The sequence below is a fragment of the Strongylocentrotus purpuratus genome, unplaced genomic scaffold (genome assembly GCF_000002235.5).
Source record: "Strongylocentrotus purpuratus isolate Spur 01 unplaced genomic scaffold, Spur_5.0 spur5_scaffold_2, whole genome shotgun sequence".
Taxonomy (NCBI): domain Eukaryota; kingdom Metazoa; phylum Echinodermata; class Echinoidea; order Camarodonta; family Strongylocentrotidae; genus Strongylocentrotus; species Strongylocentrotus purpuratus.
The window spans coordinates 7,576,041-7,603,816 of NW_022145605.1; the positions used below are offsets into that span (position 1 = coordinate 7,576,041).

Genomic DNA, 27,776 nt, shown 5'->3' on the forward strand with positions numbered 1-27,776 from the left:
CACACCTTGCCCGCCCTCACAGGCCCTATGTTTCTATTTCTGTTAGTACCACTCCTCACATTCACAACATCTCGATCATCCGCATCCGACACGGACTCAGCTCTGATCTGCACTCTGCCTTGATTTCTCTTAATCAGCTGTTATCCTGGTTATCAGTACAATTTATTCGGCTGACAATTTCCATTTGCGTAAGTAGACGGTAGACCTACATGTAAAGTCAATCATATTAAGAATTTAAATGTATTTTCCATCGTTCGTTCGTGCTTCATTTTGTCACACGACTACACGAGCAGATATTTTAACTAATTTTAGCAAAGTCATTCGAACTCTGATATTTGTCTAGACTAGTCTAAACTCTAGGCTTTAAACTCGTATACTTTTATATACTTGTGCAGGCGCGTACGCAGGGGGGGGGGGTTTGGGGGGTTAAACCCCCCCCTTTGGAAATTTTTTGTGTGTAAACCCCCCTAAAAAAAACCTAAAACCCCCCCCTTTTGGATTTTTTTTTTTTTTTTTTTTTTTTTTTTTTTTTAATTATTAAAAAAAAAAAAAAAAAAAAAAAAAAATTATTCCCATGGCCGACCTAAAAAAGGTGACCTTACCCCCCCCCCCAACGGAGCAAAATGTCAAATTTCCAAATTTCGAGACCAAAAAAAAAAAAAAAAGTGTCCTCTTACCCCCCCCCCCCCCCCCCCCCCCCCCCCCCCCCCCCCGCTTATTCAGCGGTCGGCTGAGTCGTTGCGATTTTTTTGGGACCAAAAAAAAAAAAAATGTGTCCTCTTACCCCCCCCCCCCCCCCCCCCCCCGCTTATTCAGCGGCTGGCTGAGTCGTTGCGAAATTTTCGGACCGATTTATAAATGTTAAAACCCCCCCCTTGAAAAAATCCTGCGTACGCGCCTGTACTTGTGTATACTTTTTGTTTTGTTTGTCTTATTACATTATATTCCATTATGTTTTTGTTTGTCCAATGGACGATTATGGCGTATTTTGTTAGTCTGCATATATCTTAACAATCCAATCACAACTCACTTACATGTACAAAAATGAAACTTATAATTTCTTTTTTAGTTAAGACAATAATGTATTTAAACAACAAAAAAAAATTGTAAAATTATTTTTTGTTTTTATCTTTCTTTTTCTTTGTGTTTGTATTTAGATTGTTCATGTGGTATTTTCCACTTTTCATGTATGCTTGCCATATTGTATAATATTGTATTTATGTTTAGCATAGGCTAGGTTTAGATCATTCCTATTTATCGTTATACTTTTATATTGTTGTTTTGTTGTATACTGTATTCTTTGTATTATTAAGCTATGTTTGTATTCTTTATTATGTATCATTATCATGACATGTACATGTGTTGTACTCTCATACCCCAGAAGGGGGTCGAATGAGTCAATAAATTCTATTCTATTCTATTCTATTCTATTCTAACTCGGACAAGGAGTCAGAGAGCGAGAGAGAATGAGGACATTCTGATCAGAATGAATTATTAAATTTAAACCAGGGCTGCATGTCAATAAAGGCCGGACTTTGTTGCGTGGGTGGGGGCTCGGGGGGGGGGGGGTGGCATGATAAGAGAGAGAGAGAGAGAGAGAAGAGAAAAAAGTAAGAGGACGTAGGAAGAAAAAGGAGCAGACAAAGAAACATATAAAACAAGACTAGAGTGAAAGAAGGTCTATGCAAATATCCTTTTATTTAAAAATGTAATTAGTTCGCCTTTCATCGATCAGCTCGACACAATGTATCATGCGTGCCTCAGACACGTACGCAGGGGGGGGGGTTTGGGGGTTAAACCCCCCCCCCCCCCCCTCTCCTAGATTTTTTTTATGTGTGTATTTTGGAGAACCCCCCCCCCCCTTTTTTTTTTTTTTTCATTTATAATAAAAAAATAATTATGGTAATGGTTGACCTAAAAAGGTGACCTAACCCCCCCCCCCCCCACCCCCCCCCCCCTCCGCTTATTCAGCGGCTGGCTGAGTCGTTGCAAAATTTTTGGGACCCTTATACTCTTATATTTATCACATGCACAATGCTTATTTCTGAAGATATTCGTTAAAAAATATATATATAATATCACTGGCGAAGCCTACTGGTGATTGCCTCCCCCCCTCCCCAATAATATGAAAATTTGGTTCCATACCAATTTGATTCCAGCGATTTACAAATGTTGCTGAAATGACATGATTTTCTTGCATTTCTTCTCACTTTTTGGAAATTATACATTTTTATGTGTTTGCTGGAAAATGACAAATTCCCAAATATACAGTCGGGCACAAAATATAGTTATTTAGAAGCCTAAGTGTCAGAGCCCGCTAAACGACTGGGCCGATGGGGGCTCGAGCACCTCCCCTCCCCACACACTCTTTTTTGAAAAAGTATGTTAAAGAGAAAAAGAAAGAAAGAAAGAATATTGACTAGCCAGTGTCACATAATAAATATGAGGTATCAAAATATGCTCATCTGACCATAATCAAATGTCTAAAACCCCTGAGCAGGGGCTCTGCACCCTGAACCCTATTAGGGGCCCTGAGGCGGGCCCCTGAATTGAATTCCCATCTCAACTTAACGCCCTTAAATTTCAAGGGACATCATATGCTTCCTAAAAAAGTAAATGGAAATTAAAGGAAAAGCTAAATCGGCTCTGCCTCAGGAATGGTGGTAGTAGTGACGTCGGACCAGGTATGGGTCGGGTGTCTGGACACTTAACAAACATAAAGACTTCACTGTTCATCAAATATAACTAAACATCATGAATATTCGTCCTTTATTATATTGTCCAACATAATTCAGTCTTCAAAGATTTTTATGAAATATTGCTTGTAAACTTCTTCAAATTACTGGTTTAAGATAACTGTCTGCATATACACAACCTTCCCAGACACACAACATCTGTATATATTTCCATACCATATACCAATGTTTTATGAGTGGATAGACAAATCTGTATTTAATCTTTATTCCAATCAATTGTTTCAATTGTTAATTGTCTTTTGATTGTAGGATATATCCTGTTTGATAATGTCAAGACTAGAAGGATGGTCAGAAGGATGGGCAGCGGGCAGGACTTCATTTCACCGGACATTTGTTGACAAGTATGTGGCTTGATCGATTAAGTTGATTCCACTGTTTATTCATTATTTTGAGTCAGAAGGGTATTAACTCATGTACTTTAGCTTAGTGTTATCAATGCTCTTCTGTTTCTCAACTGACAATTTTATTTTTGACTCTCACTAAATGTTTATATGTTAATTTGCACAAAATTTTGGGCTTTCTATTTGTCTTTAAAGATAATGGCCCATTTTTCTTGAAAGCATTTCAAGTTAAATGTAGCTTAAATTAGTCCACTGATGTATGGAAAGCCAAATATCAGCCTTTCCATTCCCTACAAATTATTTCAAGTATTTTTCTGGAAATAATAAACAAAAATAATTTTGTAATTAAAGATTAGAATTAAAAATGTCATAGTTAATTCTTTGTATTTCCACATAGTTAAAGAATGTTAGCAGGTTGCAATGGATAAAAAGGTTGACATTAGGCACTTCATAAATCAATGGACTAATTCTAGATGCACTTTGGCGAGGATTAAACTTGGCTTAAAGTTTGTTAATTAGCTATTGAGGATTCATTTTTTCTTTTCTGAGTTAAACCCACCCTGAGTTCAAACGCAATTAAGATAACTTAGATCATGGACCTACAGACAACGCACGTATATCATAACTGTAGCTTGTAGGTCTATATCTCTTTTTGTTGTGTGCTTTGACTATCACATTTTCTCATTTCTCCACTTAGTTGAGCTTGGATATTAAATTTACGGTACTTATGATATGCCACAGATTTTGCAATGTTCAAAAATAAATAATCACCCTCTATCTACAATTGCCCAAGCCAATCTAGTATACCTGCATGGTGACTACACTGTTCAGAAAATGATGTTTTGCAACAACAAAAATTAATTTCAGGTCACTGCTGGAGTTCCAGAGCAAACTTTTGGTGAAGAAGCCTAGTCGAGTGTTGGTGCCATTGTGCGGTAAAACATTGGACATGAAATGGTATGTACTATGGAAGGAGAAAAAAGAAGAACCTACCTATTAAACAGTGATTTGAAATTGTAAAAGACTTTAATTTTCAAGTAGCATCTTTGCTAGCCATGATTACATAGTCGTTCACAATTGAATATGTTTTACTACAAATTTGATAATCATTTTCAATTTCGATACCTTTTCAATGCAGCTGAAAAAAGAAAAGGAGATCAAACATGAGATATTCATTATGTGGATAGCTGATTATACTTTTTAAGATTCAAGTTCAGAATAATGTATGAAAGTATGATTTTGATAATTTGATATGTGCAAGTAACATCTATAATATTTTGAGAAGGAAAGTAAGTAAGTAAGTAGTAGCTCTATACAGAGCGAAGTTATTTTTCATTTCTTTTCACATAATATAAACAATGACAAACAATAATAAACGTAATCAGTGGCAGATCCAGGGGGGGGGGGGCACAGGGGGCATGTGCCCCCCGGCCACCCAAAAAGTCTAAATCAGCCCCAAATTCGCCAAAAATGTACTGACAAACAGGAACATGCCCCCCCAGCCCCCCCCCCCCAAAAAAAAATGTGCTCTTACACCCCCCCCCCTTATTCAGCGGCTGGCTGAGTCGTTGCGATTTTTTGGGGACAAAAAAAAAATGTGCTCTTACCCCCCCCCCCCCCCCCCCCCCCCTCGCTTATTTAGCGGCTGGCTGAGTCATTGCGATTTTTTTGGGACCAACAAAAAATATATATATATGTCCTCTTATCCCCTGTGTGCCCCCCCCCCCCCCCCCCCTCTCTGGGAAATTCCTGGATCCGCCCCTGGTAATGAAATAACAGAAGTGAGCATTGAAATATCTTTGACATTGTTTTTGGTCATTGTAATGTAAAATGATTTGGTTACAGGAAATGAAAAAACGAACCATCAAAAAACTACTAATAAGATATCAATTAGTCATGAATTCGATGGAGTTTTAACAATTTAAGATAGTAGAATAGTTATTGGTGTGGTAACAAATAAAAGTAAAGACAACATAGCTATTTTTAGTATGTTACACATTTAGGGTGGGAGTAGTTAAGATATTTCATAGTGGAGTGACTTTTGTGAACATTTTTGCATTTTAAGGCAACTATTTTAATCTTTCCTGTTAATTAAGGCTTGCTGATGAAGGTCATGAGGTAGTCGGCGTAGAGGGGGTGCTCCAGGCTGTCATGGAATTCTTTCAAGAACAAGAGCTCCCATACAAAGAGAGTGATGTCCCTGGGCTCAAGGGTGCAAAACTTTTTGAGGTTTGTCTGAGCTAGGCTTCTTACAATCTGATATATTTCATGATAATTACTGCAGTTACTGTACCGGTATGCACATTTGTAGTGGATTTCCATATGAGCTGCTGTTTCATATCTTCAATCATTTGATATCCTTGTTACCCTTCTTCTTTTTTTCCAGAATGAGGACAAGAAGATCAAAATATACCTGTGTGACTTCTTCCAATTCTCTAAGTAAGTGCAATTATTAGATTATATGTGTGGCATTGTTATGAATTCATCTATTTGTGAGTTGAGACTGTTTTCCTCAATAAATTGTGTAAGTGGTACTTTTCTATATATTTATATGGCAGGGCTGATGAAAGATAAAGCATTTTACAAACTGAACTGATATTGAATTGCACTGCCTCATATAATGTGTTTGAATGATTCAAAGATATTTATAAGTATGAGGAATGAAAACTACTCATTTATTGCACTCTTGCTAAAAAGTATGATTAAACTGTGTTTTGTATTTGTTCCTTGTAACAACGCAGAGATATTGCAGGTCAGTTTGATGCCATTTGGGACAGAGGTGCTCTTGTTGCTATTGATCCCTCATTGCGAAAACAGTGAGTACCAGTTCTTCTTCGTCTTCTTCTTCTTCTTCTTCTTCTTCTTCTTCCTTTTCTCCGTCTTCTCCTCTTTCTTCTTCTTTTTCTTCTTCTTTCTCGTTTTCTTATCCTTCCTCATATTTTTTCTGTACTTCCTCTTCTTGTTCTTGTCAGAAACCATGTCGTGTTCTTATACTTGTCATCCTTTTAAATCTTTTCAATTAAAGAACGGTGACAAGAATTCCCGTTTTTGGATGTATGTCATATTTCTGAATGTCTTCTTCCACCATCTCCATACAGAGCAGCAAAAAGTAATAGATCTGATTAGCTCTGAAAGATATCTGGAAAAAAAGAAAAGAGCTCAGGTGAGAAAAACAACCCAGAAATATTAATAACAGCTTTCACAAGAAAAATCTACTTTTCCTATATTAATCTCACGATGACAAACTAAAGCTTGATTAATTCATATATTACTATCCTCAGGTACACAGACGTCCTTCTGTCGGTACTATCTCCAGGTGGACGAATTCTTAATGAGGTGTTTGAGTACAACCCAGAAGAAAGGGAACCAAAAGGTGAGAAATCTATGGTCATTTCTATTTCTCTTGAGCCCCGTTCAGCCTGGGGTTTCCACTGGTAAGGGGTCAATTTACCACCCCCCCCCCCCAATTTTCATCAAAGGGGTAGTCCAAATATGTTCCAGATGCAAAATTATTTTGTGTACATTGACGTAAGTGCTTGCCTGTTCATTTTTGTTTTGCTTTTGTATTTTTTAAAGAAAATTGCTCTTTCTTTACTACTTAGAATTTATTCAAATTTGGTGTCTCTTTTTGTACATGTTTATAGATATTTGATTGAAAATGAAATACTGAATGAATTTCAGTGTTTTGCCAGTCTGTTTAGAAGCAAAGTCAACAACATTTTGTTTGCACCTTATGAAAGAATAGCAGTATTGGAATCTTGTTCGTCATAATCATTTGTATCCAATTTTCTTACAGGTCCTCCTGAATCTGTACCTGAGGAAGATATACAGAAGTTTTTTGGTGAGAATTTTTTTATTTATACAAATTTTGTAGGGAAAACACTTTTTATGTCTTTTATTTTTCAGCATTCAGCAAGTGGAATATATTGTTTAAAAATCTGCTAAAATCTTGGAATTTCTTGTGCTTATCCCTTTGCATTATGCTGATCCTGTATACATGAAGACATTAAATTTACTCTTAAAATCCAATAGACAAATGAATATAACATGATTTACAATACAACTTGAGATACGATAAAATGTAAGCTTTAAAGGAAACGGCCTCACCCCAAGAAATAACTTTACTTATTCTGAGAGATATATTGTATTCTTGCCAATAAATCAACAAGATTCTCCACCAAAGTTGATGAAAGAATAATGTGCAGTTTCTCAGTACAACATGGATATTGCCACTTTCATTATAATGTGACGTACTATTCGAGGTTGTTTATCAAGTAAATGTATTTAAATTTTTTGATGCTTCCTTCACAGGTGTTTGTGGTGATGAAGTATTTCAATCACCTACTATTATCCTGCGTACTAAAATTGCCAAAATGCAAATTGCATGAATGAATTGGTGCCCTTCTGGGGTGAAGGTTTTGTATAAATGAAATAGATTTTTCAACTGTTATATTTTAGTATTTTTTAATAAATGAGTTACAGTTGGTCCCCTGTTATATATTCTTACCTAATATAATTTTTACCTTCTCAGCTATAATATCCGTCATTAAAAAAGTAAAGGTGGTGTGATTTCACCAAGTAATTCAATGTAATTTTATTTTTAAATTTCATATCCTTGTGAGGGGGGGGGGGGGGTGTTACATATTTGGTTGAGTGTAGCTTGTGAATGTAGTACCTACAAATATCTTCCTCACCTTGTATTCATTCATTTCTATTACCAGTATCTTTAATGTCTCTTTGTGTTGTTTTTGTATCGTTTTTGTGTATTTGTGAATACCTTTTCATCTTTCTCTACCCTTTCTTTTATTCTGTCATTTCAAATTATTTCTTTTGCCTCCCATTGTTCCAGGAGAGAAGTTTACCACAGAGGTGCTACATGACTATGATCACTTGGAAGGGAATGTAAAATACAGAGAGCGTGGACTAACATGGATGAGACAAAAGATTCGCTTTATGGTCCTCAAGTAGCTCCGTCATTGTGTTCCAAGACTGTCTTCGGATCTCAGACTACCTGAAGCCCAAAATTAGACACAGGATTTTCTATCGGACATGAATATAGCAACAATCTCAATTTTGTATTAGTTACCAATTTCCATTTTTTCTTTCTTCTCATCCATATTTTTCTGGCCTTCCATTGCTACTGCTTCCATCTCAAATTGCAGGAGAGCGATTTTCCATCCAGCTTTTGGTAAATGTTGATATCTTGGAGGATGTCCCGTATTTCAAAGATGTCGGGCTAACATGGATAAAGCAAAAGATTCGCATCATGACCCCCCAGTAACTTCATCATCTCATTGCAGGATTCATCACTCAGGGAGCCAGTGAGTAAATCTGGAAACATCATCTTAGATATGATAGTTATTCCTGTCATATTAATGATATTGATATTACATATTCATATTCATAGTATTCATTTTTTAATTTTTTAAATTTTGTTTGCCCACTTCCCCATATTAAATAATGCAAAATCAGGAACGTATGTGATTCGTTAACGATTGCAATTTTTGCTGCAAGAAATTAGTATGGATTGCAAAAGTTCAATGTTTTTATTCAATAATTTCAAGGCATTTGGATTTCTCAAAAGATTGTGGTTTTACAGTATTCCTTCCTTGAGTAATTACCTCTTGAACTTTAAGTTCAGGAGTGAATCTTTAAGGGTCCATGTGTACAGAATGGCTGTTTGTTAAGTCAAGCCTTGGTATGCTCAGTGGCTGACAATTATGTAAATTCAGAAACATGTCTGAACTAGCCAATTAAGAACCCCTCCTAGAGAATATGTGACATGTGTGAGGAAAAAGATTAAATCTGGATTTAAAGGGCACTTAACAAAAGATGTAGCACTTTGTGGTATTATTACCCTGGTGACTGGTCATGGGATTGATTCAAGCAGACAATTTTTGCATCATCTCCACTATATGTTGAGTATTCCTACCATGTGGTCTTTCGGAGGGCACTTGGCAACTATGATCACAATGTATGGCTTTATCATCCTATATCCCTTACGGAAATTTACAAGAGATATATAAATGAATATATTCTTGACATGATGTGATGCCTTATATGACATGGGCGCAGCCATTTTCTTGAAAATGTGACATACTATTACCAGTTGAAGTTGTACTTGTATCATGCACCAAGCTTTAGTTGGAAAGACTTTTAAAATTAATAACAATAACAACTTGTGCAGAGTTAACTGTATATCTTATACAGTCTTAACAACTAAATTATTCATTCTTTCTGCCTACATTCTTTCTGCCTCTATCAATATCTATCCAATCCTCTTTTCTAGGAGAGAAATATTCTATTGAGCTATTGGCCGGTGACGAGGGAGTGACCCGTTTGAGAAAGATTCGCAATATATTATCCTCAAATAGCCTTTGCATGCATCAGTACCAGACCAGTGTGATCAGGGTGTAGGAAATGCTGTCGCTGATTCAGGTGGTGGGGGAACAAGAAAGTGTCAAAATATCCAATGACTACCTCAAAAATAAAGTATTGTGCTTATGTCATTTAAATGCAACAATCAAGAAAAGGCTGAATTTCATCATTTAAGTGAACTAGCATAACTGGTATCATTATCCTCATTAGCCTTTGCATGCATGCTTCAGTACAGGACCAGCTTATTAGTGTGTAGGGAAGTGCTGAGGCAGATTCGGGTTGTGGGGGGGGGGGGGGGTATGTAAAGTATAACTTATGATGCTTGTTATTTTCTATGAATGTAAACTGTGCACATTTCAATTAAGTTACCATTTTGGATTTGTAATCATGTTTTCAGTCACGAATATGTTAAAGAAGCATAGTAGTGGGTTCTCATAGGGAATTCAACACCACTCAGGTGTTTACCCAATAACAGGTGTTGTCAATCACCAGGATTAGCCTTCAGTTTTATGATCACCTGGCCTTAATTATGTAATGCTCTGCATTTTCCACCTATCCCCCATATGGTAAAGCCTTTACATTACATTTCCCTCACCGAAAGACTATCTGAGAGAATAATGGCTGTAAGGGGTATAATATACACCCATCAATGGTATTTCCACCAAGTCTGGTGTCAGCAAATCTGAAGACCACCTCCCTTTAAAGGTAATACAAAGTTTTGGGAAATTTTGAAAATTGGGTGGATAGTGAATCTTTACAATTTTGATATATTTGGATGCCCCTCTGGATGTATTATAAGCACTAAAAAAATTAGCCCCTAAAACCCTTCTGTTTTCGAGAAAAATTGAATATAAAAATTTACCGGTGCTCCCGGTAAATTTTGATAAATTTCAAATAGCGCCTATGGCCGAACACTCGTAGCTGCGACCGTGAAAATCTCAGAATGTGTAGTTGGGATATATAATTTCCAAACGGGAATAGCTAATCGGTCGATTTCAGTCAAGAAACATTGTTTCATAGCTAAATTAATATCTTGACCTTGAGAGGGAGCTATACAACATGAACAGTTTATTATTTATAATTTCATAACTTTAGACTCGATTTCAACCGCGACAACGATCAATGTATATTGTAGGAACGCATATGCTTCCAATATGTTAATTTGAACCAAATTCATGACCCCATACCAAAACTTTGTAATACCTTTAATGAGAACAATTGGTATCTAATTATGAAAGAAAAAATCATGAAATTTGTGATAAATTTTAGTGTGCAAGAAGTCATTGACTATCAGTAGATGTATAAAGTGATATGTAGTTATCATAGTACTATTTGGGGTAATTGTTTTTTATATACATAAATGTCAATATACACTGTATTTTTATGATTAAAATGATTGATCTTTACAAATATGTATTGTCTGTTCTTTGTATACCTTGAAAGGAAAAATGTAATGTTAAAAAAGAGGGAGAAAGAGAGAGAGAAGAGAGAGCAAGGAGAACAGGAGAGAGAGAGAGAGAGAGAGAGAGATAAGGGGAAGATCAAGAAAGATGGGAAAGGCTAGAGAAAGAGAGAGAGAGAGAGAGAGAGAGAGAGAGAGGGTGAAGGAAAAGTTAGAAGTGAAAGCAGGATCCTGTAAATTGTAAAATTTAGTAAAAACCTGTTTGTACAGTCCCTGCATGGTTTGGAGAGCTCAGGCGAGGGGATAGAGAGAGAGAGAACTTGGGGAAATGTGAAATTGATAGGCTCGTTATGTATGAAAGATATAGATTAATGATTAATCACTTAATATTGAAAGATGGTACACAAATTAACGTGAGATTAATGAAGAGTTAATCTTATGTTTTAAAGGGGTATCTTCATTCTCGTTATTTCGTCATATAAATCGACATTTTCTGGTAGATCCTACTAAATTCCTCGCCAAAGTGCCAAACATGTGTTATTTGAAAACTGTAAACTGAAATCTATTATTATTTATTAATTTTTTTCTACACCATGAAAGCGCCCAAGCAGGTAATATAATATTTCGTTTCTTGTTTAAGTGCAAAAATACTTGCGTTAGCCGGGAATCGATCCCGGGTCAATTGCTTGGAATTATGTTGACCACTATACCACCAACGCTTTACACTTATATTGCTGGAGACTGTATTACCCGATTTTCACACTCAAAATCTCATTTTACTGATGGATGTTGCAAACTTGCAATATCATGTATATATGTTAATCATAGTTATCGGCAAGAAACTAGATGTACAGATATATATCCTTTTTTTTCAAAAAAAGAAAGAGAAGAAGAAGTAAAGGCAGAGGAAGAAATTAGGGGAAGCAGACAAACAAAAGAATAAGAGAAAGAAGAAAGACAATTAACCGATTCAAATCTTTATCCTAAAAATAAGATGTTAAAGGTATTACAAAGTTTTGGCATGGGGTCATGAATTTGGTTCAAATGAACATATTGGAAGCATATGCGATCCGACAACATTCAGTGATCGTTGACGCGGTTGAAATCGAGTCTAAAGTTATGAAATTGTAAATAATAAACCCTTTAAGTTGTTAGCTCCCTCTCAAGGTCAAGATATTAATTAAGCTATAAAACAATGTTTTTTGACTAAAAATCGACCAATTAGCTATTCCCTTTGGAAATGTATATCACAACTACATATTCTGAGATTGTCATGGTCGCAGCTAACATTTTACGGCCATAGGCGCTATTTGAAATTCATAAAAATTTACCAGGAGCACCGGTAAATTTTTATATTCAAGCCTTTTCTCGAAAGCAGAAGTGTTTTAGGGGCTAAAGTTTCTAGTGCTTGTGATATATCCACAGGGGCATCCAAATTAATCAAAATTGTAAAGAATCAATATCCACCCAATTTTCGAGGGCCTCCCCCCAAAAAATGCTAACCACCCCCTCCCCCTTCTCCTGTCTCATCTCTTTTTGTGTTCAGTATCCCTCCAGATAATTCCTTTCCTTCGTCTATATAGCCTAGCCTAGCTATTGCAACAGTTTCCCCTTTCCTTTCGAGCTTGGCCTGTCACATAATGTTCACCAAAATGTCCAAAAAATCTCATCTGCCAATAAATTTAACTTACATCAGTTTCCTATTTCTTCTTGATATGCTCGATGTTCCCAATTTCTATCGGGCCAAGGGATCTTTATCATCCTTCTCCCAAAAAAATATTTGCTCAACTTTCGCTTTCTCAAGTCTGATATGTTACCGATAATATAATCAATAAATGAATAAACAAAGTAATTGAAAATCCCAATTTCATTCCCCTTTTTTCCTTCAAATTTTTAACCATTGATGTCAGCAAAGGAAGCCCCGGTATAGGCAGTTATTATTGCTTTTTGGGGCTCACCGTAGGCCTAACTATATTTCACCAACATAAAATAAAAAGAAATATATAAAACCTAGCTGATTAACCAAGTTAAAGGAAAGAAAATATCAGAAATCTGACTAATTATTCAAAATTTCTTTACCCCCTTGGATTTTTTTCTTTCCTTTACTTCTTGTTCTTTTTGTTTTCCTTTTGATGGTGTCTGTACGTACGAGCTCTCTCTCTCTCTCTCTCTCTCTCTTTCCCTCCCTCTCTCTCTCTCTCCCTCCCCCTCTCTCTCTCTTACTCTCTCTCTTTCTCTCTCTCTCTCTCTCTCTCCAGCATTCCTATACGCCCCAATTGCTTACTATGTTTAGAATTTTAAAAATGACTGTCATATACAGTGCGTCCAAGAAAAAACAAAACCGAGAATTATCGATGTTTTATCATAACTTAAGGCGGCGTCACTTAGAAAAATCCCTTAAAAAAAATCCCTCGAAAAATCCTTTCAAGGGAGAATTTTCTTGTTTCGTTAAAGGAGTTTTAATGGATCTCAGTTTTAACCAGGGACTGTATATATTATTAATTTTATAATTCACAGGTCCCTGCTCTCTCGATCTTCTAACTTTCTCTTCACCCGCCCCCCCCTCTCTCTCTCTCTCTCTCGCCTTTCCGGGAGGCGGGGGTATACCTTTAATTGTACAGCAGGGGGGGGGGGGGGGGGGGGGGGCGGGGGGGGGGGGGGGGGGGGGGGGGGGTAAGCGGACACTTTTTTTTGGGGGGGGGGGAGTAAAAAAAAATCGCACCAACTAAGCCAGCCGAAAAGTCGCTCAGTGGGGGGGGGGGGGGGGGGGGGGGGGTAAGAGGACACTTTTTTATTACAAAAAAAAAAACAAAAATCAAAAGGGGGGAGTCTTAACAAAAATCATACACAAAACATACACATAAAAAAACTCAAGGGGGGGGTTAACCCCCCCCCCCCCCCCTGCGTACGAGCCTTCCCCTGTTTAAAACAGACCACAATAATTGATGATAAAAATTGGGACAACTAATCTGATCGATTCCAAAATTGTCCCTCCTATATTATTATAGTTTAATTAAATTTTTAGATGAATGTAAATCATCACAAAGCAGTGAATTGGCTCTATATACCATCCAAACATTTAAGTATTGAAAGATTTTAAAAAGCCCGTTTCATGTCTTATTTTCATGGAAAGACGGTTGGGAAAATTTAAGAATAAACTCTTCATTAATCTCACATGTTGTTTTGTGTACCATCTTTCAATATTAAGTGAATAATCTATATCTTTCGTACATATCAAATTCATATCTCCCAAGTTCTCTCTCTCCCATCAGGGATTGTACATACATGCATTACAATTTTTTACAATTCACAGGTCCCTGCTCTCCCTAACTTTCTCTTAACCCCCCCCCACACTTTCTCTCTCCGTCTCTCTAGCCTAATCCCAATCTCTCTTAATTCCTTTCTTGATCTTCCTCTCCCCTCTCTCTCTCTCCCATGTTCTTCTTGCTCTCTTTCCCCCTCTTTTCCAACATCAAATTTTCCTTTCAAGCTATACAAAATACAGACAATCAATTTTTGTAAAGATCTATCATTTTAATCATAAAAATACAACTTATTATGTTCATTTATGAATATAAAAAATAATTACCCTAAAAAGTACTATGATAACTACATATAAATTCATTTTCTTAATATCATTTTATACATCTACTGATAGTCAATGACTTCTTGTACACTAAAATCTATCACATCTTATGAAGTTTATGAATCTTTTTTTTCATAATTAGATACCAATTACAATACTTTTTAGGGAGATGGTCATCAGAAGGTCATAAATTCCAGACACCAGACTTGGTGGAAATACCATTGATGGGTGTATATTATACTCCTTACGGCCATAATTCTCTCAGATAGTCTTTCGGTGAGGGAAATGTAATGTAATGGCTTTACCAATATAGGGGAATGGATGGAAAATGCAGAGCATTACATAATTAAATCCCGTTGATCATAAACTGAAGGCTAATCCTGGTGATTTCCAACACCAGTTAAACACTTCCCTATGAAAGCCCAGCCCACTACTATGCGTTTTTAAGATATTCATGACTGATGATTACAAATCCAAAATGGTAACTTGAAATGTGCACAAATTACATTCATAGAAAATAATAAGCATCATAAGTTCTACATTCCATACCTGTGCCCCCACAACCTGAATCCACCACAGCACTTCCCTACACAGTAATAAGCTGGTCCTGTACTGAAGCATGCTAAGGCTATTGAGGATAATGATGCCAGGTTATGCTAGTTCACCTTAATGATGAATGATGAATGATGCGTTTTTAAATGGCATAGGCACAATACAGATTTGTATTTTCTAGTTTTGAGGTATAGTCAATGGATATTTTTGACACTTTTTAATTTCAATTTGTGTTTTTTGACGCTTTCCTGTTCCCCCACCACCTGAATCTGCCACAGCACTTCCTACACCCTGATCACACTGGTCCGGTTCTGATGCATGCAAAGGCTATTTGAGGATAATAATGCGAGTCTTACTCAAACAGCCCACTCCCTCGTCACCGGCCAATAGCTCAATAGAATATTTCTCTCCTAGGATAAAGGATTGGATAGATATTGATAGAAGCAGAAAGAATGTGGAAGTTGAAGAAAGATGTAGAAAACAACTACCGGTAAATTATTCATAACCTTACCACTTTTTAAAAAAGTTTTTAAGTATGTGAACAATTTGATTGTCCCGATTTATGTTTCTTGAGAATGTGACATTTTAAAGCTTACATCTAAAAGAATACAACAAAGGCCCTCATTTAACCAGTCCATGAATGGCATCTTTCGACAAAAAACATCAATTTTACAAGGGGTATGAATAATTTAGTTGTTAAGACTGCATAGATATATAAATCTGCATACCCAATTAGGCGTTATTGTTATTAATTCAAAAAATCTTTTTAACAAAAGTTTGGTGCATGGTACAAGTACAACTTCAACTGGTATGTCACATTCTCAAGAAAATGGCTGTGCCCATGTCGTGCTAAAAGGCATCACATCATGCCAAGAATATCTTTATTTATATATATATAAATATATATCTCTTGTACATTTTCGTAAGGAATATAGGATCATAGTGGCCAAGTGCCCTCCTAATGACCACATGGTAGGAATGCTCAAAATAGTGGAGATGGTGCAAAAATTCTCTGCTTTAATAAATCCCATGGCCAGGGTAAAATACCAGTAAAGTACTAAAGGTATATCTTTTGTTAAGTGCCCAGATTTAATCTTTTTCTTTACATATGTCACAGTCTCTAGGAGGGGTTAATTCTTAATTGACTAGTTCAGACATGTTTCTGATTAACATTGCCAGCCACTGAGCATTACCAAGGCTTGACTCAACAAAGGCCATTCTGTACACATGATCCCTCAAAGATTCACTCATGAGCTTAAAGTTCAAAAAGTTACTCAAGGAAGGAGTCCTGTAAAAACCACAACCTTTTGAGCATTCCAGATGCCTTGAAATTATTGAATAAAAACATTGAACTTTTGCAATCTATACTAATTTCTTGCAACAAAAACGGCAATCGTTAACAAATCATGTAAGTCCCTGATTTTGCGTTATATAAAATGGGGAAGAGGGCAAATAAAGAAATAAAAAGAGAAAAATGAATAATATGACTATGAATATGAATATATAATATGAATATAAATAATATGACAGGAATAACTATTATATCAAAGATATGATGTTCCCGATTTACTCTCTGGTTCAGTGATTGAATCCTGCAATGAGATGTTACTGGAGGGTCATGATGCGAATGTTTTGCTTTGTCCATGTAAGTCCGAGGTCTTTGAAAAACTGGTTATGCTCCAGGATATCAACATTTGCCAAAAGCTGGATGGAAAATCTTTCTCCTGCAATGTGAGATGGAAGCAGTAGCAATTGAAGAGGCAATGGAAGGCCGGAAAAATATGGATGATGAGAAGAAAGAAAAGAAAAGAAAAAGAAATCAGTAAATACTCCAATTTGAGATTGTTGCTATATGTATGTCCCATAGAAAATTCTGTCTCTAATTCTGGGCTTCAGGCCTGTACAAGTAGTCTTGGGTCTGAAGGCAGTCTTAGAACACAATGACAGAGCTACTTGAGGACCATAAAGTGAATCTTTTGCCTCATCCATGTAAGTCCACGCTCTCTGAATCTTTCATTTCCTTCCAAGTGATCATTGTCACCTAGTACCTCTATGGTAAACTTCTCTCCTAGAATGATGGGAGTCAAAAGGAAGAATTTGGAATGATAGAATGAAAGAAAGGGTAGAGAAAGATTAAATGGAATTCACAAATACACAAAACAATACAAGACAATTACACAAAGAGATTTTAAAGACAATAGAAATGAATGATTACGAGAAGAGGAAGATATTTGTAGGTACTACATTCACATGCTATACTCAACCAAATAATTAACACCACCCCCCCCCAAGGCTCTGACATTTTAAAATATATATTGAAATACTTGGTGAAATCACACTACTCGTGTAGTACCGTTTCCTTGACAAAGGTGAACCATACACTTGACTAGAAAACTACATAATTAAAACATAACTTTTACAAGAACTCTTGAACAATCCTGACGATTGTCAGAGCATAGAAACTAGGGAAGACAACCCAAATCCCGATTGTCATTAAAGTTTAAAGGAACCCTCGCTCCAAACAATAAGTGAAGGTTTGGTGAAAAATGAGATGCATACTCCTGCTCTTTGATGTACAATATTCCTTACAAAAAAGTACAAAAGATATATAAATGAAGATATTCTTGGCATGATGTAATGCCTATTAGCATGACATGGGCGCAGCCATTTTCTTGAGAATGTGAGGTACCAACCAAACTTAAACATGTATCATGGCACCAAGCTTTAGTTGGGAAGAATTTTAAATTTAATAACAAAACCTTAACTTTTTTTAATGACAGAAGTCATAGCTGAGGAGGTAAAAATTATATTAGGTGAACAATATATAACAGGGGAACAACTGTAACTAATTTCTTTAAAAATACTAAAATATAGCAGTTGAAAATCTATTTCATTTATGCAAAACATTCACCCCAGAAGAGCACCAATTTATTTATGCAATTTGCATTTTGGCAATTGTAGTTCGAAGGATAATAGCAGGTGAATAAAATACTTCATCACCACACACACTTCCTGATAAGGAAGCATCTATAAATTTCAATACATTTACTTGATAATCAACTTTACATAGTAAGTCATATTATAAAGAAGGTGGGGATGTCAATGTTGTACTGAGAAACTGTACATTATTCTTACTTTAAACCTCTCTTATAAACTTTGGTGGGGAATTTTGTTGATTTATTGGCAAGAATACAATAAATCTTTCAGAGTAAAGCTATTTCTTGGGGTAAGGTTTCCTTTTAAAGCTTACATGTTATTGTATCTCAAGGTTAATTGTGATTCATCTGATATCCATTTCTCTAATGGGATTCAAGAGTAAATTTAATTTCTTAATGTATTCATGATCAGCATAATGCAAAGGGATTTCCACAAAAAAAATCCAAGATTTTAGCAGATTTTTAATCAATACATGTATATTCCACTTGCTGAATGCTGAAAAATAAAAGACATAACAACATTTTCCCTTCAAAATTTGTATAAATAAAAGAAAATTCTCACCAAATAACTTCTGTATAACTTCCTCAGGTACACAGTGTGGAGGACCTGTGAGAAAATTGGATACAAATGATTTAAGATGAACAAGATTTCAACACTGTTATTCTTTCATAAGGTATAAACAAACTAATGTTGACTTAGCTTCTAAAGAGACTGGCAAAACACTGAACATTATACAGTATTTCATTTTCAATGAAAAAAACTATAAACATGTTTTAAAAATTAAAAAAAAAAATGAAGTAGTAAAGAAGCAATTTTCTAAAAAAACACAAGCAAAATAAAATGAACAGGCGAGCACTAACGTCAATGTACACAAAATATTTTGCATCTGGAACATCTTTGGACTACCCCTTAGATGAAAGGGGGGGGGGGGTGGTAAATTGACCCCTTACCAGATTAAACCCCAGGCTGAAATGCCCAGGGGGGTCACTCTCATACACAGGGGTGATAGTGAGCACTAAAAAAAAAATAGGTTTTTTGTTTTCCCCTCAACCACGCCCCCCTTGAGTAAAAAAAAAAGAAGACGATTCGCGGGGAAAAAATGGCATCTAACAACATTCCCCCCTTTCGAGTAAGAAAATTGAGACAAACTTAGGAAAATTGGGGGGAAAATTGGGGGAAAAATAGGGAAGAATAGAGATAATAAGAGGGAAATCGGGAAAATCAGGATAAAATCGGGAAGAAAAAAAAAATCGGGAAAAAATCGGGAAAAATAAAAAAAATCGGGAAACCGATTTAAATCGGGTTTTTATCAGGCCTGCATACACAAATGCTACCTGCCCGTGTCCATCAACATCTGAAATGGACCCTAATGGCGTATAGCACCTTTTCTGAAATGACCCTTTTTTAAGAAAACGTTGAAACCTGTGATCCTGAAAAGGTATCTTTTTTGTTTTTTTGTGCGATCAGTGCTTAAACAACACCCCTTTTTAAGGAAAACGTCGACGCCGCCGTATAGCTGGAAAAGACACCCTTTCCACGCTTTTTCTGGAGGTGGGTGGGCAGCCAGTCATGTTGGGAGTGACCCTATGGGCTGAATGGGGCCAAAGAGAAATAGAAATGACCATAGATTTTTCACCTTTTGGTTCCCTTTCTTCTGGGTTGTACTCAAACACCTCATTTAGAATTCGTCCACCTGGAGATAGTACCGACAAAAGGAGGTCTGTGTACCTGAGGATAGTAATGTAGGAATTAATCAAGCTTTAGTTTATCATCGTGGGATTAATATAGAAAAGGTAGATTTTTCTTGTGAAAACTGTTAATATTTCTGTGTTGTTTTTCTTACCTGTGCTCTTCTCTTATTTTCCAGAGATCTTTTAGAACTTATAAGAGCTGTGAGATTAATAAAGGAAAATAGAATTTCCTTGTGACAACTGTTAATATTTTCTGTGTTGTTTTTCTCACTTAACTACCTCTTTTCTTATTTTCCAGATATCTTTTAGAGCTATTACTTTTTTGCTGCTCTGTATGGAGAGGGTGGAAGACACTCAGAAATAGGACAAAACATCGAGAAAAAAACAAAAAACTTTCTGACAAGAACAAGAAGAAGTACAGACAAAAATAAGAAGGACAAAAAAAAGAAAAAGAAGAAGAAGAAGAAGAAGAAGAAGAAGAAGAAGAAGACAAAGTAGAACTGGTACTCACTGCTGTCGTAATGAGGGATCAATAGCAACGAGAGAACCTCTGTCCCAAATGGCATCAAACTGACCTGCAAAATCTCTGCGTTGTTGCAAGGAACAAATGCAAAACACAGTTTGATCATACTTTTTAGCTAGAGTGCAGTTATTGAGTAGTTTTCATTCCTGATACTTATAAATAAATTTGAATCATTCAAACACATTATATGAGGCAGTGCAATTCAATATCAGTTCAGTTTGTATAATGCTTAATCTTTCATTAGCTCTGTCATATAAATATATAGAAAAGTACCACTTACAAAATGTATTGAGAAAAACAGTAACAAGTCACAAATAGATAAATTCATAACAATGCCACACATAGAATGCACTAATTGCACTTACTTGGAGAATTGGAAGAAGTCACACAGGTATATTTTGATCTTCTTGTCCTCATTCTAGAAAAAAGGAAAAGAGGGGTAATAAAACAAGGATATTGATAAGAAACAGCAGCTCATACCATGTTGTAATTGTGCTATCGTCCAACTCAGGGCTTAAACATTTTCTACCTTAGATTTGAGGATTTGAGCAAGCTAGCCCACAAAAACTTTACAAAATTCCTAAAAACCTGAGGCAATGTTGCATCCTTGTGCCCAAGAATCATGAAATATATCAGATTGTAAGAAGCCTAGCTCAGACAAACCTCAAAAAGTTTTGCACCCTTGAGCCCAGGGACATCACTCTCTTTGTAGGGGAGCTCTTGTTCTTGAAAGAATTCCATGACAGCCTGGAGGACACCCTCTACGCCAACCACCTCATGACCTTCTTCAGCAAACCTTAATTAAAGGTAATACAAAGTTTGGGGAAATTTTGAAACTTGGCTGGATAGTGATTCTTTACAATTTTGATATATTTGGATGCCCCCTGTGGATGTATTGTAAGCACTAGAAATTTAGCCCCTAAAACACTTCTGCTTTCGAGAAAAATAGAATATAAAAATTTACCGGTGCTCCAGGTAATTTTTGATAAATTTCAAATAGTGCCTACAGCCATACGATTGTAGCTGCGACCATGAAAATCTCAGAATATCCACTCGTGATATATAACTTCCAAACGGGAATAGCCAATCGGTCAATTTTAATAAAAACACATTGTTTTATAGCTAAATTAATATCTTGACCTTGAGAGGGAGCTATACAACATAAAGAGTTTATTATTTAAAATGTTATCACTTTAGACTCGATTTCAACAGCGACAACGATCACTGATTATTGTAGGATCGCATACATGCTTCCAATATGTTCATTTGAACCAAATTCATGACCCCATACCAAAACTTTGTATAACCTAGAAAATGCAAAAATTTTGACAAAAATCACTCCACTATAAAATATCTTACCTACTCCCAACCTGAATGCGTAACATACTAAAACTAGATGGAATTTTGACTGCGCGCAGTCGAAAATGATGCCTCCGCCATAGAGCAATTTAAACAAGTTTGGAGTTTAAATCTCCAGTGGTTCTTGAGATATCATGATAACAATCTCAATGTATGGAATTTCATAAGTTGACCTCTGTGACCCTTGACCTTTGACCTACGTGCTCCAAAATCTAATCAGATTGTCTTCCTATGGTGATACACACTATCATTAAGTTTGAAGTTTAAATCTCCAGTGGTTCTTGAGATATTATGATATGGTGATACATACTATCATTAAGTTTGAAGTGAAAATTCTCCAGTGGTTCTTGAGATATCGCGATAACGATCTCAATGTATGGAATTTCATAAGTTGACCTCTGTGACCCTTGACCTTTGACCTACGTGCTCCAAAATCTAATCAGATTGTCTTCCTATGGTGATACACACTATCATTAAGTTTGAAGTTTAAATCTCCAGTGGTTCTTGAGATATTATGATAACAATCTCAATGTATGGAATTTCATAAGTTGACCTCTGTGACCCTTGACCTTTGACCTACGTGCTCCAAAATCTAATCAGATCGTCTTCCTATGGTGATACATACTATCCTTAAGTTTGAAGTTTTTACATCTCCAGTGGTTCTTGAGATATCATGATAACAATCTCAATGTATGGAATTTCATAAGTTGACCTCTATGACCCTTGACCTTTGACCTACGTGCTCCAAAATGTAATCAGATTGTTTTCCTATAGTGATACACACTATCACTAAGTTTGAAGTTTAAATCTCCAGTGGTTCTTGAGATATCATGATAACAATCTCAATGTATGGAATTTCATAAGTTGACCTCTGTGACCCTTGACCTTTGACATACGTGCTCCAAAATCTAATCAGATCGTCTTCCTATGGTGATACATACTATCCTTAAGTTTGAAGTTTAAATCTCAAATGGTTCTTGAGATATCGCGCTAACAAACTCAATACAAGGAATTTCATAAGTTGACCTCTGTGACCTGTGACCTTTGACCTACGTACTCCAAAATCTAATCAGATCGTCTTCCTATGGTGATAAATACTATTCCCGAGTCTTAAGTTTAAATCTTAAATGGTTCTTGAGATATTGTGATAACGGTCAAACGGGACGGACGTACGGACGTACGGACGGACGTACAGACGTACGGACGGACGTACGGACGTACGGACGGACAACCTGAAAACATGATGCCTCCGGCACCACCTTCGGTGGCGGAGGCATAAAAATGTAAAAATAGCTATTTTATCTTTACTTTTATTTGTTACCATACTAATTACTATTCTACTATCTTAAACTGTTAAAACTCCACTGAATTCATTACCGATTAATATCTTATTAGTAATTTTTCCTTCTCAAGATAATATAGATGTTACTTGCATATATCAAATTATCAAAATCATATTTTCATACATTATTTTGAACTTGAATCTTAAAAAAGCATAATCAGCTATCCACATACATGTAATAAATATCTCATGTTTGATTTTCTCTTCTTTTCTCTTTTCAGCTGCATTGAAGAGGTATTGAAATTGAAATTATTATCAAATTTTTAGCAAAACATATTCAATTGTCAATGACTGGGTAATCATAGCTAGCAAAGATGCTACTTGAAAACTAAATTCTTTTACAATTTTAAATTACTAGCTGCTAGGTAGGTTCTTCGTTTTTCTCCTTCCTTCCATAGTACATACCATCTCATATCCAATGTTTTTCCACACAATGGCACCAACACTCGACTAGGCTTCTTCACCAAAAGTTTGCTCTGGAACTCCAGCAGTGACCTGAAAGTAATTTTTTTTTTGCAAAAAATTGTTTTCTGAAAAATGTAGTTACCAGGTATACTATATTGCCTTGGGCAACAGACAGAGGGTGATTATATCTTTTTGAACATTACAAAATCTGTGGCATATCATTTATACCGTAAATTTAATATCTAAGCTCAACAAAGTCGAGAAATGAGAAAATGTGATAGTCAAAGCACACAACAAAAAGAGATATAGACCTAAGCTACAGTTATGCTGTACGCTGGTCTAACCAGGAAGCTGTAATGAATGGAGATACCGTCTCGAAAGAATTTTCCGAGGGAAAATTATTCAAGATTAACCTGGCTTAACAAAAAGAAATGTAACCCTCTCCAGCCATCATTTCCATCAACAGCTGTCCGTATCAATGCACAGTCCCTCTCTGGCATTCCGAATAGTACGAAATGTTACGCAACGCCATCTGCTTCCCTAAGTTCTCTATTCACTCGTTTGAAAAAATATGCAAGCATCGGGCTTTGAAGCCATGCATGGCACCGACAAATTAAGTCATGTTCATGGAAGATGTATTTAGCTATAACATATAAAATGCAGAATTCACAACATTATGACCAATGCAACTTTCTATTAGTCATCAAATGCGTTTTCCGTTCTCGGATAGCTCTACTGAAGACATGGCCATTTTAACCAGCGAAATTGACCAAGGAAATCATGAGTTAGAGCGAATGAAAGATTTTCATAATCATGATTTTCTCATCTAATTATTGACATTTTCCGAAAATTTCCGAAATTTGTACATAGCTAGGAAGGTAGTCCAAAGGTTTATCTTCCTAAAGAACTAAATGAAATTGTGTTATATGTTTGCGCATTTATTGATTTAGGGCTAGAAGTTGTCAAGTTAGCACCACTATTCACCCAAAGTACGGGCCGGCAAAGCAAAAGCCGCCGTGCTCGCTGGGCTGGGCTGTGTGTGGAAAGGGAGGACTTAGTGCTACTAGGGAGCTGTAAGGTTTTGGAGGGGGATTAAGGGGATTACGGTAGGGGAAACAAAAGACGCGCGGTGCCACGGATGACTTCAAAGGGGCCTCTTGGACGGGATCTCCATTCATTACAGCTTCCTGGTCTAACACATTCAGCTATCTTAATTGCATTTGAACTCATGATGGGTCTAACTAAAAAAAATGAGTATCCTCAATATAGCTAATTAACTTTGAGCCAAGTTTAATCCTTGTCTGAATGCATCTAGATTTATTCCAGTGATATGAGTGCCAAATATCAACCTTTTCATCCATTGCAACCTTCTAAAATTCTTTACCGGTAACTACCGTACGTGGAAATATAAAGACTTGCAACTATGACATTATTTAATTTTAATTTTTAATGACTAAAGTATTTTTGTCTATTAATTATTTCCAGAAAATACTTAAAAGTAATTTGTAGGGAATGGAAAGGCTGATACTTGGCTTTCCATACATCAGTTGACTAATTCAAGCTATGTTTAACTTGGAATGCTTTCAAGAAAATTGGGCCATTATCTTTAAAGACAAATAGAAAGCCCCAAATCTTGTGCAAACATAAAACATTTAGTAGAGTAAAAACTAAAATTGTCAGTTGAGAAGCATAAGATTAGAGAATTGATAACACTGAGTTAAAGTATTTAAGTATAATGCCTATATCTTCTGGCTCAAAACAGACAAAATAATGAATAAACGATGGAATCAACTTAATCAAGCCACATACTTGTGAACATATGTCCGGTGAAATGAAGTCCTGCCCTCTGCCCATCCTTCTGACCATCTTTCTAGTCTTGACATTATCACACAGGATATATCCTACCATCAAAAGAAAACAATTGAAGCAATTGATTGGAATAAAGATTAAATACACTTAATACAGATTTGTCTATCCACTCATAAAACATTGGTATACGGTTTATAATTATATACAGATGTTGTGTGTCTGGACAGGTTGTGTATGTGGACAACTTTTTTAAAGCAGCAATTTGAAGAAGTTTACAAGCAATATTTCATAAAAATCTTTGAAGACTTAATTACGTCGGACAATATTATAAAGGACGAATATTCATGAGGTTTAGTTATATTTGATGAACAGTGAAGTCTTAATATGTTTGTTAAGTGTCCAGACACCTGGCCCGTACCTGGGCCCCCATCGATCTGGTCCGATGTCACTACTATCGGTATTCCTGAGGCCGAGCCGATTGAGCCTTTTCTTTTAATTTCCAATTCCTTTTTTTAGGAAGCATGACGTGACGTCCCTTGAAATTTATGACTGACCCCAAAATCTTGGAATTTACAGTAGGCCTTTTCAAAAAGATTTTTTTTAAAACCGTTTTTTAGAGAAAAAAAATATTACCATATTAAAGTCCGTAATAAAGCATTCAAAACAGAAATATCAGCCAAAAGAGGGAGAAAAAAAGAAGAAAGATTTCTGACGACTGACCAATGTTTTGGCACCTATAGGCCTTATCACCTAGATCGTATAGTCTAGTGTCTGGTGGGCTTAAATCCCGCATTTTAAGGATCGAGTCTCACACCACCACGCACATTCTCCCAACAGCTCGTAGCGGGAGACTCCCGTCACCACACGCCTAGCTTCTCCCACAAACAATTATATTTTGTAGAATCTCCCGAATAATGAAAAATGAAAATCTCCGCACCAACTTAAAAATATCTATGCAATTTTAATTTGCTCAAAGGGGGGTGGAGGTAGGGGTATGGCAGGGGGTATTGAGAAGGAAAAAAAAAATTAGTGCTCACTACCCCCCCCCCCCCCCCCTATACGAAGGATCCGGTCTAACTCGGACCAGCTGCAATATAAACGGTCATTTTTTGTCATTTTACCCTAACCCTAACCCTAAACTTAACCCTAAAGCTAAACATGCAAAAAATGACCGTTTTTGCATCTGGGCCGAGTTGTCCCCTGGTCCGAATTAGCCCGACTCGAAGTACGCCAGCTCAAAACAGTTCCCCACAGGCAAAGACAACGTTGACAGCCCTGGCTGGCTTAAATTTAATAATTCATTCCGATCAGAACGTCCTCATTCTCTCTCGCTCCTTGACTCTTTGTTGTCCGATCGAGTCTAAAGTAAAGTCTAGCTTCAGACAAATCGGACAAATGACTTTGCTATTCTGCTCATAGTCATAACAGAATGAAGCACGAACGGTGGGAAAATACATTTAAATTCTCAAAACGTAGATCTATTCTAGACTAGAGTCTACATAGACTAATGTAATGATAACTCCGGGAAGCTCCAACATCCGACGCGACGCTGCGCGCCGGTGTTGGCAGGTTGGAGCTTCCCGGAGTTAATGTAGATCTAATGATTGACTTTAGACTCTAGAATGTACTTACACAAATTGTCACTAATAACAGCTGATTTAGCGAAATCGAGGTTACTTTCAGTTTCACGCGTTGTTACTGGAAGCCTCTGAGCTGGGCAGAGTCTCGGCCGGAGGATCGACGATTACAAGGGATGTTGTAAATATGAGAATTACGTAATAACATTTATAGAAACGTGGGGGCGTGCACGCCGCGGGTGTTGCGGGTGCTGTACAAGTGGTTTCAAGTGTATATAGAGAGCTTCTCACGTATGCGTATATGGCAGGCTGTACAGGCCATTAATTATTATGAACAAGTCCATCGAATGGAATAGTTTTAACCAATCAGAGTGCAGGAAACTATATAACCATGTTCTGCCACTATCAAGGGTCTAATTTTCTTTTTATAGAGGACATGATAATATACTATAGTCATGATATATTTTGGGTAATGTCCAAGGCGTTTGGAAGCTAGAAAATAAGAAATTAATGATATTTTTGTATACGCAATTATAGTTTTCATACAATAATATGACCTAATATAGTTACAAGGAAATAGATCGCCTTTCAAATTACGTTTGTATTGTTGTTTAACCTAGATGGTCTTGACGTACCCAATGTCAATGTACCAATTAAAAACCCATGCCCAATTATATAGCCCGGATTAGTAGAATCAGTTTCTTAAAACGTTTTCTAAATTCCTCCGACCATACTAATATTTTGTAGGACTATATACTTCTTAATACAAACGCTTATATATACTTGTCTCTATCAATATTTGCTTACAAGAATAAGCCTAATTTTCCCTATACAATATCACTATATCCCCCCCCCCCGCAAAAAAAAAAACCCTCAGCAAAGGGAAGGCGTGTGAAAGATATTACTACAAGAAGAAGCGGCAATCTGGAGCTTAGTGATGAGAGGAAAAGTAGACACTTTTTGGAGAAAAAAAGGAGCATGTGTCAAAGTACAATTATCAGAGGTGAAAATAGGCACCATTAGCAGGAATGAAAAAGGGCATTTATCATCAAGAATGGGAAATGGGCATTTGTCGACGGAAAAGGGGCACCCATCAGATTTTGATAGGGGCATTTATG

The 27,776-nt window shown here is 36.4% G+C and overlaps 2 protein-coding genes across 2 annotated transcripts; one reads left to right on the forward strand and one right to left on the reverse strand.

Moving 5' to 3' along the window:
• On the forward strand, positions 1 to 8,377 carry LOC582278 (probable thiopurine S-methyltransferase). The gene is made up of 9 exons (XM_030991557.1): positions 1 to 188; positions 3,006 to 3,097; positions 3,965 to 4,054; positions 5,194 to 5,326; positions 5,484 to 5,536; positions 5,839 to 5,913; positions 6,379 to 6,470; positions 6,894 to 6,938; positions 7,947 to 8,377. Exons 2-9 carry the CDS (start codon positions 3,024 to 3,026, stop codon positions 8,063 to 8,065), a joined length of 681 nt encoding a protein of 226 aa, XP_030847417.1. The 5' UTR covers positions 1 to 188; positions 3,006 to 3,023; the 3' UTR covers positions 8,066 to 8,377.
• Positions 8,378 to 16,584: 8,207 nt separating this feature from the next.
• Positions 16,585 to 26,835, reverse strand: LOC753964 (probable thiopurine S-methyltransferase). Its single transcript, XM_030991560.1, has 9 exons — positions 26,714 to 26,835; positions 25,082 to 25,173; positions 23,273 to 23,362; positions 20,830 to 20,962; positions 20,532 to 20,584; positions 20,155 to 20,229; positions 19,589 to 19,680; positions 18,514 to 18,558; positions 16,585 to 16,739 (listed from the first exon to the last, which is right to left on the reverse strand). Exons 2-9 carry the CDS (start codon positions 25,153 to 25,155, stop codon positions 16,621 to 16,623), a joined length of 681 nt encoding a protein of 226 aa, XP_030847420.1. The 5' UTR covers positions 25,156 to 25,173; positions 26,714 to 26,835; the 3' UTR covers positions 16,585 to 16,620.
• Positions 26,836 to 27,776: the final 941 nt, after the last annotated feature.

Excerpts from the sequence above, each read along its gene's own strand:
- LOC582278 (XM_030991557.1), top strand. The coding sequence starts at position 3,024 with ATGTCAAGACTAGAAGGATGGTCAGAAGGATGGGCAGCGGGCAGGACT. Across the intron at positions 5,537-5,838 it reads GACTTCTTCCAATTCTCTAA|AGATATTGCAGGTCAGTTTG; the intron begins GTAAGTGCAATT and ends GTAACAACGCAG. Across the intron at positions 6,471-6,893 it reads AGAAGAAAGGGAACCAAAAG|GTCCTCCTGAATCTGTACCT; the intron begins GTGAGAAATCTA and ends ATTTTCTTACAG.
- LOC753964 (XM_030991560.1), bottom strand. The coding sequence starts at position 25,155 with ATGTCAAGACTAGAAAGATGGTCAGAAGGATGGGCAGAGGGCAGGACT. Across the intron at positions 20,963-23,272 it reads AAAACATTGGATATGAGATG|GTTTGCTGAAGAAGGTCATG; the intron begins GTATGTACTATG and ends CCTTTAATTAAG. Across the intron at positions 20,230-20,531 it reads GACTTCTTCCAATTCTCCAA|AGATTTTGCAGGTCAGTTTG; the intron begins GTAAGTGCAATT and ends GCAACAACGCAG.